The sequence below is a fragment of the Triticum aestivum genome, chromosome 5A (genome assembly GCF_018294505.1).
Source record: "Triticum aestivum cultivar Chinese Spring chromosome 5A, IWGSC CS RefSeq v2.1, whole genome shotgun sequence".
Classification (NCBI taxonomy): Eukaryota; Viridiplantae; Streptophyta; class Magnoliopsida; order Poales; family Poaceae; genus Triticum; species Triticum aestivum.
Genome location: NC_057806.1, coordinates 307767438 through 307777177, shown reverse-complemented (window position 1 = coordinate 307777177; position 9740 = coordinate 307767438). Strand labels below are relative to the sequence as shown.

General features: G+C 47.2%; 2 protein-coding genes across 3 annotated transcripts; one reads left to right on the top strand and one right to left on the bottom strand.

The window, feature by feature from the left end:
* The first annotated feature begins 1452 nt into the window (after positions 1-1452).
* Positions 1453-6445, top strand: LOC123103065 (uncharacterized). Of its 2 annotated transcripts, XM_044524552.1 has the most exons (13): positions 1454-1794; positions 1982-2079; positions 2198-2280; positions 2405-2531; positions 3097-3157; positions 3328-3425; positions 3514-3598; positions 3725-3848; positions 4103-4204; positions 4441-4505; positions 5023-5104; positions 5563-5642; positions 5731-6208. In XM_044524552.1, exons 1-13 carry the CDS (start codon positions 1586-1588, stop codon positions 5786-5788), a joined length of 1272 nt encoding a protein of 423 aa, XP_044380487.1. In that variant the 5' UTR covers positions 1454-1585; the 3' UTR covers positions 5789-6208. The 2 variants fall into 2 exon arrangements, with proteins under 2 accessions (XP_044380488.1, XP_044380487.1); XM_044524553.1 differs by lacking the exons at positions 5563-5642; positions 5731-6208 and adding an exon at positions 6292-6445 and having other exon boundaries at positions 1453-1794.
* On the bottom strand, positions 6397-9190 carry LOC123103067 (protein LEAD-SENSITIVE 1). The gene is made up of 2 exons (XM_044524554.1): positions 8789-9190; positions 6397-7680 (listed from the first exon to the last, which is right to left on the bottom strand). The coding sequence occupies exons 1-2, from the start codon at positions 8883-8885 to the stop codon at positions 6734-6736; spliced, it is 1044 nt and encodes a 347-aa protein (XP_044380489.1). The 5' UTR covers positions 8886-9190; the 3' UTR covers positions 6397-6733.
* Positions 9191-9740: the final 550 nt, after the last annotated feature.

Below are 9740 nucleotides of genomic sequence, written 5' to 3'. Positions count from 1 at the left end.
GGGCCCTGCCCGTGTGGTGTTGGCGGCGGTGGCGGCCGTCCCTTCCCCGCGCGCGGTGCCATGGCTCGGGTGGTGGCGTCCCGCGGCGGTGCTCCTCGGTCGGCGGTGGTTCTGGCAGTGGCGACTGCTCCTGGCGGCGCCGCTCCAGGTGGCCTAGGGGCGGCGGCGCAGCCACTTGGCGACGAGCTGGCGTGGTGGATGGTGGCGGCGCCCTCCCGGCCCAGCTCTGTGCCCTTTTGGGCCCCATCTGGGTCTGAGCGGGCCTGACTCGGTCTTGCCTGCGGCGGCTCCGGCGGGGGCGGTGGTGGCGCGGCTCGTGCGGGGGGTGGTGGAGACGGCGGCATGTCTACTGCAGCTCGGCGACGGGTGCTTCACGAGCCCCTTTTGGGCTCGGCCGGGCCTCGAGGGCCTGGTACGCTCCCCTTGCCGCGTCCGGTCGGTGACCGCCGATGGCGGTGGAGGTTGTCTCCTCCAGCGTGGCTGCTCTCGCTGCCGTTCCTCGTTCTCGGCTGCTCCCTCTCGTCCTCGTCGGTCTCGCTTCGATGACCATGGTGAGGCGGCGGTGATGATTGCAAGACTGTGGTGGCGCACGTTCATGGGTGGCTTGTCCGGTGGAGCGCATCAGACCGTTCGGGGTTGTGGGTGTTTGGCGGATGGGAGAAATCCGGGTCGGCTTGCCGGCACCGACGCGGTGACGCCCGTGGGCGCCATCGTTCCTTCCTGAAGCGCGTCAGGTCTTCCCCTTCCTCACGCCCCTCCGTGTACTGGGGGAAACCCTAGGACCTGTCCGGGCAGCAGCGTCGTCGTCGTGTTCCTTCCTGAAGGTGCTGCTTGGTATGCGGAGGTTCGAGGTGCCTGGAGCGAGGTGGTACATCTCCGGTGGGCGCAACGGTTTTGGGTTATCATCATTTTCGTCGATTCGACGGTGTTGACTTTATTTTCTCTCTTCTTTTTCTTTTGTTTCTTTTGGGCATGCTTGTGTTGTTTGCCTCAGCATTGAACTCTTTGTTATATCAGGTGGTTGCTATATCAATATAGCGGGGCGAAAGTCTTTTTCTCAATACACTTAGCACCTCATTTATGCATCTTTACATTAAAAGAGGTCTTAGTTTTGCTTCTGAGGGCAATGCCCAACGTGGGCGCTAGTAGAGAGGCGCCAGGGTATCTATCCTGCTCGATTGGCAGTTGAGCCATCGATTCCCGGCCGATTCCTGGCGTCGGGTGTGGCATCGACGCAACAAATAGCATCGAGCGCCTGGGTGTTTCTTGCCGTGTGGGATGAATCGCTGCTACACCAGCTGGCTATATTAGCGCTTGTCAGGTAGCGTCTAGCGTTGCAACACATCAGCGCTTGGATGTTTTTTTCTATTTAACATTTTTTTTATTTCTCTAAGCGCCAGTATAAGAGCCTTGCATTGAAGATGCCCTGATAGAGCAGGTTTGATCGACGACGGCCCAATAAGCCTCCACGTCGCCGCTAAACAACATCCACGCACCCCTGCACGACCCATGGCTCTACCCTCTCGTCCCCAGTTGGCATGGGTGGCTCAGACCGCCGCGCGTAAACCCAGTCCAGTGCAGCAGCATGGCCGCCATGGTCAGAGCATGCATGCCACTCCGCACCCCTCCTGCCGCCGCGTCCTCCACCGCCACCGCGCCCGCTGCCCCGAGCAAGCCGCGCTCGAACGCCCGCGTCCTCGTGCTCGGCGGCACCGGCCGTGTCGGCGGCTCCACGGCCACCGCGCTCTCCAAGCTCCGCCCCGACCTTAACATCCTCATCGGCGGCAGGAACCGGTAATTGCCACATCCTTCACTTCAGTCGCATTCCATCAGCTGCAAATGAGAACCGCCTCTTAGTTTGATATATAATTAGTTAGCAGCTTGACACATTTGAGCCAATTAATATATATTCACTCTGTTCATATATGGCTTGTAATTTTTTATTTTTTTTGCGGGTGATATATGCCTTGTAATTTGCCAGGGAGAAAGGTGAGTCTTTGGCATCTGAGCTTGGCGAGCAATCCGAGTTTGTGAAAATTGATACTGGCAACGCAGCCATGTTGGAGAAAGCGCTAGAGGGTCAGTAATGCAAATTATACCATAACTTGCTAATGCTGTGCTTCATTTAGACAGACGTGTGGTTTTCCTCCACGGGAATCGGGACATATAACTGACTAATGGTTTGAACTTTCCCCAGATGTGGACTTGGTTGTTCATACTGCTGGGCCTTTCCAGAGAGAGGCTGAATGCGCTGTCCTGCGGGCGGCGATATCGACCAAGGTGGCTAAAAACATCCTGTCCCTGAGGACAGCTGCATAAGTTTTGCGGCATCTGTTGAACTTGGTGATATTTTACTTAATAATAACTGAAATGGCTGTTGGCTCACTTAAGCTTTTGTGAACAGACAGCATATATCGATGTTTGTGATGATATGGACTATTCATGGAGAGCCAAAGCTTTTCATGAAGAAGCAAAAGCTCAAGGTGTTCCAGCTATTACAACCGCCGGCATATATCCTGGAGTGAGCAATGGTATTACTTCAAATTCATGGCATACAACACCATCAATTTGGCTTGCTATTTTTTTTCATCCACATCTCCAGTAATTGCTATATGCTCTTTGACTTGTTTCCGTTCGTTGCCACGAATGTCCATGTTTGCTGTTGCTCCACTGTGTAACTTGATACTAGTGACTAAAGACAATGACATGCTATTCTAAAATAATGCTCGGTGCAATGTTTCTTTAAACAGTACCCAAATGGAAAGAAATCGCATGAATCAAAGCTAGTGCTGTAAAAAGGTGGAACACGGTACCTGTGAGTGGATTCACCAAATTGATTTGTGTCATGTATTCATATATCAAAGTCGAAAGATACGTACACTTGAAGCTGTTGGAAACTATGTTAATATAAATTGCAGTGTTACTTAACTACCATGTCCTCATGGAACCAAGGAACAAAGTACTGCAAGAAGTGTGTGTGGTTTTTACACGGACCGCGTTGCTTCATTAAGGAATAGCTGCAGATATCGAGAACGGGAAGGGTGCCACGTCTTAAACGTTTAGTGCTTATTCGTGTGCTGTATTGTTTTCTAACAGTGATGGCTGCTGAGCTTGTGAGTGCTGCAAGAAGTGAAGATGGAGAGCCTGAAAGACTAAGGTTAGGGGAGTTCTATATTTTCTGGAAAAGGAAAAAAAATCAAATTAGACATTAAGGACAGAAGGGGTGGTTTGATTTGACTCTCGATGCATCTATTCATGTCAGATCTTACTACTTACTAGTATTCCTACGGGCTCATATTTATGGCCACATTGCTAAATCCTTTTTAGATTCTTCTATTATACTGCAGGCTCTGGTGGTGCTGGCCCAACAATATTGGCGACAAGTTTTCTGCTTCTTGGGGAGGATGTAATTGCATATAACAAAGGTATTTTTGAAATTTTCGTTAATAATCACCTATGGTCTTCCTCAGTGAGGAGGAAAAGATGATGAATTCATTCTAATTACCTATTTAGGAGAAGAAATCAAATTGAAGCCCTACAGTGGAGTTCTCAACATTGATTTCGGAAAAGGGGTCAGAAAGAGAGATGTTTACTTACTGTAAGTACTTTGGGCATTATCTTATAATTGACAAACCAGAAGCCAGTGTGGTAAAAAAAATGCACTACCATTATTTAGCATAGCTTGCCTTTTGACATACCGCAAATGCATTGTCGTCTATTTCAGGAATTTGCCTGAAGTGAAGAGTGCTCATAAATTTTTAGGTGTCCCAACTGTCAGTGCTCGATTTGGTACTGCTCCTTTCTTCTGGAATTGGGGAATGGAGGCTTTCGCTAAATTTTTACCTGTTGTATGTATTCTTCCCAGTTCTCAGTTATCTCTTTATGAAGTTCCTCCATTCAAGCTCACATTGCTATTCTAGTGATACCAATTGAAGATATTGGAAGTTGCAAACATACAGTAGCATGTATTTTCCTGCAATTTAAGCAATTAACCAATACGATCTGTGTCAATGGGATGAAAAAAAGTATCAATATTAAGGATGTAGTTGAGCTGGTACCAATTTGCAGTATATATACTTGACTTCAACTTGATCCTTTTTAGGAGTTGTTAAGGGATAAAGATAAGGTTGGAAAGTTGGTTAAAGAAATTGATCCCCTTGTTCGAGCCATTGATGGCATTGTAGGAGAGCGTGTGTCCATGAGAGTAAGTATTTCCTTTATCTCTATTTCAGCATTATATTCAAGTCATTGTAATGTTATTCAAGTAGTGTCTACAGTAAGAGCATACTACTCTACTCAAGTTGTGTCTACAGTAAGAGCATACTAGTACTCACGTAGTGTCTGTAGTAAGAGCATACTAATTCCACTGAAGCTGTGTCCAGAGCAGTACGCGAAACTACTGATGACTATTGTTGGATCAAACTTATTTTGTTTGTGCAGGTAGACTTGGAGTGTTCGAATGGCCGAAATACTATTGGATTATTTTCTCATAGAAAACTATCTGTGTAAGTGCACATTTCTGGATGAGCAATTGAGCATGCTCAAAATCCGTTACCTAATTGATATTTACCATTAGTTATTTCCGCCTATCAGATTATTTTCCCATCGACTGTGTTGAGCCTAACATTAATTTCCTCCAAATAAAGCAGAGTCCCAGGAAATTATAGTCGGCATTCAAGAGTTTCCATTGGTTTCAAAACTGCTTTAGGTGGAAACAATTCTATAATCATGCCTATTTAAACTGAGAGATTATCTACCTAATGAGATTTCTTTATCTGTTCTTAATACTTGAAATGATCGATGCAGAATTTTATGCAATACCTGTTACAACACAACTGTCAGAAAAAGTTATACTCAGAACTTACAACTCAAATCCTAGGAATTTATACTCGAGATTTAAGCAATATTTACTGTATGGCTCATTTTACAAGTCCTGGTGTTACTTTTCAGTTCGGAAGTACCCAATATTATTCTGGTCAATCTATCTACATCTCATCTAAGCATCTTATGTTGGACTTGCAGATCGGTGGGCCATTCAACGGCTGCATTTGTTCAAGCAGTTCTGGAGGGAAGCACGCAACCAGGTGTTTGGTTTCCGGAAGAGGTGAGTAGTGCTCCGATAGAAGGAAAACTAATGGAATAGTTGCAACAAATTCCTTCGCGCCTCACAAAAAATAAGAGAATTTAATTCATACTCCCTCTGTAGAGAAATATAAGAGTGTTTAGATCACTAAAGTAGTAATCAAAACGTAGGAATTAGGAGTAGTATAGGAATTTGATAGGATGGGACTTGCCATCCTAAGGATTTGACTTGCCTCGTTCTTACGCGCAAAATGAGCTTTGAGTGGATGTGTAGTTTCCTCCAAAAACACAGGAAATGAGTAGGTTTCCTATGAAATTCCTGTACGCATTTCCTACAAACCGAATGCATATATAGGAAAATTTCCTCCGGAATCCTTGTTCCTATGTTTTTCCTACAAAAATCCTTCAAACCGAATGAGGCCTTATATTTCTTTACGGAGGGAGTACTTTCTAAGATCATCTCAATTATTTGTAATGCAGCCAGAGGGAATAGCAATTGAATCAAGGAAGCTGCTTCTTGAGCGTGCGTCCCAAGGAACAACAAATTTCGTGATGAACAAGTGATTTCCTCTACCCAATTTCACAATATAAGTGGTTAACTCGTAATGTTAATGTTAGCTGACATAGTTATATCACTTGGATTGGCAGGCCTTCATGGATGATAGAGACTGATCCAAAGGAAGTTATCCTAGGAATATACGTGTGAGAAAAAAACTGAAAAAAGAAACACACACAGTTGAATATGGATAGATCAGTTTATAACTCTATCCTAATTTTGTCGATCGAATATTGGAGAAACTTACGGAAGTTCTGGAGTTATTACCGAGGATAAAAAGTAGCCACAATTAGTACGGTGTAGACTGCAGCAAGGAGAATCCTCTCCATAACATTCCTGTGTGACATTTTAGAAAATGCTGTAAATAACATAATGATCAATATATGTAGCATTATAAAACTGCAACTGAGAAAGGACATGCTAGCTTATTCGACAAGTTGGGGAAGGAATTCATGAATAGTACGATGATAGAACATAAGAGTTACTCCTTCCATTCCGAATTATGAGATGTTCAAAACTTTTTCTGAATCACATGTATATAAATGTGTTTGTGTTTTTTTGTTTGAAAAACGTGTTTGGTGTGCTTGTTCATTCATTTCAGCACGTATGTAGTCCATATTAAAATATCTAAAACATCTTACGATTCGGAACAGAGGTGATACTAGACATTATTGCGAGGAAAAGGCTTCAGGAAGCACCAGAAACTCCAGTGGATACTTGTGGAAGGGGAAGAGCACACAAAACAATGGATATTATGATGGAACCAAGAAATATATGACATCACATGGTTTGATTCAAATTTGTGCCAAGACAAATCTTGGCTAGAAGTTTGCACCTTACATCATAACATTACATACAAGCAAAGTGGACGCATTGCTACTTCTTTCAGAGGTAAATTAATTTACATGAACAAGTTCGGGCAACAAGCTTAATAAGTGGATTAAGCAGCAAATCGTCACACCCAGATCGACCAACCTCTTTCAGAGGTAGATTAATTTGCATGAAGAATTGCGTGGAACACACAGATAAGGGAATTGAGCAGCAATCCTCACAAAGCCAAATCAACGAACGACAATACCGCAGCTAAATAACACTTTACTTTTTAGCAAGTCCCCCTTTGCCTGGTAGCTCCAGCGAGCCTCCTGGTGTTGCCGTTTTAGCAAGCTCGCTTTCCCTTGGTAGCTCCGGCAAGCCTCCTGGTGTTGCCATTTTAGCAAGCTCGCCTTCCCCTGGTAGCTCCCGCGAGCCTCCTAGTGTTGCCGTTTTAGCAAGCTCGCTTTCTCCTGGTAGCTCCAGCGAGCCTCCTGGTGTTGCCGTTTTAGCAAGCTCCCCTTCCTCTGGTAGCTCAGGCAAGCCTCCTGGTGTTGCAGTCTCCGCCTGGGTGGCCCCTTGAGGAAGAGCAGGAGTGACATTGTTCACCCAGTGCTCTACAAGCCTTTCCACAGGCACCTTGATCACATCACGGCGAACACCCATGTCTGACACATATCGCCCCACGCAGTACATGCCGCTTGTCACAATTGCCAGACCACTAGCACTAGTTGTCAGGAAACGCAGCGGCGAAGAAGCCACCGCACTGAACGCAGCCGTCAGGGACGCCAGCTGCCCACTGCGCCCAACGCTGTAAGCAGTCTCGACGAGCAGCTCTGTCTTGCAGTATATCGCGAAGTCCTCACAGTTGTTCTTAAACAGGCTATACATGCCAAAGCCATTGTTGAGGAGGTGTTTGGCACGGTGGACAACAAGCTGAGCAGCGTCAGAGAGTGCCATAGTGCACGTTCCTCCACGCGCTTTGGCGAGGAAGAAAGGGGGCGACACAGCATAGTCGAAGAGGTAGAGACTGCCCCCGTCCAGGAAGCAATCGAGACAGGACATTATGACGCCCTGAGGCTTGATGAGGTGCCCACATTTCTCGCAAGGAGGGCCATCCGCCGTAGTCGGCGATGAGCTGAACAGAAACTTGTCTAAGAATGTTCCTGTCCCAATTTCATGTCCAACCGCTCTCGTAAAATGGATGACCATTCCATCTCCAGCATATATCCCTGAAAAATGGAATATCAAACTAGTCAGTACTACTGTATTATACATGACAACATATTAGCACATGTGTACAAGCAAACAAGTCAAGAGGACATCACGAACAAGTATTGCAGTAAGGAGCGTATGCATGGCGAAAACTAGGAAGCATAGGCAGCACTTGCGTGAGCGAAATGCGGCTTGAGAAGGAAGATATTAATCTATAAGATGCTATTCAAAGCCCACTAGTCTAACAAATGGCAAAAGCTTTGCAGGCCTTTGTATTACATAGAAAGCGGTCGAAAGCCAAATTACAAATGTACAGGATGGCCAAAGCTTGCAGTCGATTCTTAACCAGATTGAACAACCATGCGCACAACTTCTGCTGTATCTGAGTCACATAAAACTTGCCAACCCCTTCGCGCCAGCCTGAGCTGAGTGCTCACTTCACTGGGATCCTTGATGCCACATCCCACATAGCAGAGGAGATCCCAGAGTATGATTACCATGGTGTCGAAAACTCAAGTGCTCCCCTTCTGAATTCACATCCGCGCCCGCCTCCAGTGGTGCTGGTGCTGGTGCCGCTGGAAAGGTGGCCAATCATGCTGCGCTGAAGCATAGGCATCCACAGTTGATGAACCCAGACGCACTCGGCAAAGCGAGAATGAGCCGATCCTTCGCTGAAGGGCAACACTTGCAAAATCATGGTTATTGGGAACAACCCTCCTCATCACTGAGGAAAATCTTCCTCAACGGGGGCCAGCCCAGCCACCGGTCGCAATCTGTAGCCGGCAAACGTAAGTCCCCATTTAGGTAAAAGGCATTGCAGACGGAGGCCGCCAAATAGTCTGATTCAGAGATGAGGACATCTATTGTTGCAGGGCGTCTTCAAGGTGACCGTCATTTGACGGAAATATTTCCTCAACAGGGGGGCAGCCCAGACCCCCGTCGCAATCTGTAGCCGGCAAACCTAACATCTATTGTTGCAGGGCGTCTTCAAGGTGACCCCGGAGGACCAGGCGTGAGATTAATGGTGGCGGGGTGCTTAATTAATCCTCGGCCAACCAACGAACCAATTGACAGATATAGTTAGGGGAGATTGGTTGGGGGGAGAAGAATGAGGGGATTACCGACCGTGGTGGGCGTAGATGTAGGCGGTTCTCCACGAGTAGATGTGATCCCCGGCGGCGAGGGCCTCCCGGCCCACCCGATTCGACAGCACCCCCACCATCGACGAATCCAGCACTGGGGTCGAAATCGAAATCGAGTTCCCCAATCTGAAACGGCAGAGATCACCGGGGCCAGAGCATTACAGTCATCCTCGTCGCGCAAACCCTCGCCGCCTCGAACCCGAGGTGTGGCTTGCTTAGCGGCAAAGGATGCCCTGGGTGGATGAACGCGGATGGAGACGGCAATCGGTTAGGGCTGGTTGCTTGGTTAGGTTAGGAAGGAAGCAAGGGCACGAGGAAAGCGGCCGTTGCTCCCGCGTCCGTGCCCGCGACCGCGACCACCACGACTCTCTTTCTCTCTCGGGCCGGGACTGCTTGGTGTTTCCGCAAATTATACCTGGCCATCCGCCGGGCCGGGCCTGACCAAGCCCGAGGTAGAAAACTCAGGCCCGAGCTTGGCCTGGCCCAGTCGTCGGGTCTACTTTTCAGACCCAAGCCTGACCCGCCACTACAAAAGTCCGCCGGGCCTTTCCAGTAAAGCGCAAAAACAGCGGGCCCAGGCCCAGCCTGACCTTCGGCTCAAAACCTAGACCCAGGCCTAGCCCGGGCGCAGCGTCAGGCCGGGCCGGGTCGGGCTTTTTTGGGTCGGGCTGCCCATGGCCAGGACTAAGCGCAATCACCTTTTCATTCATACGCTTCTTTATGAAGAGAGTATTTTTTCCAAAAATAAATGAAGAGAGTATTTTTTCCAAAAATATTTTTATTTTTATATTTACAAAAGTAATTTTAGTTGTCAACCTGACTTTGCTAAAATACGTTTAATCGTGAGTTTTACTTTGGAAAGGCGCTCTAAATGTCAAGGTTGTGTGATATATATGCAACCTTGCGCCGCACAGGTCTATTATCTACGGGTAAGA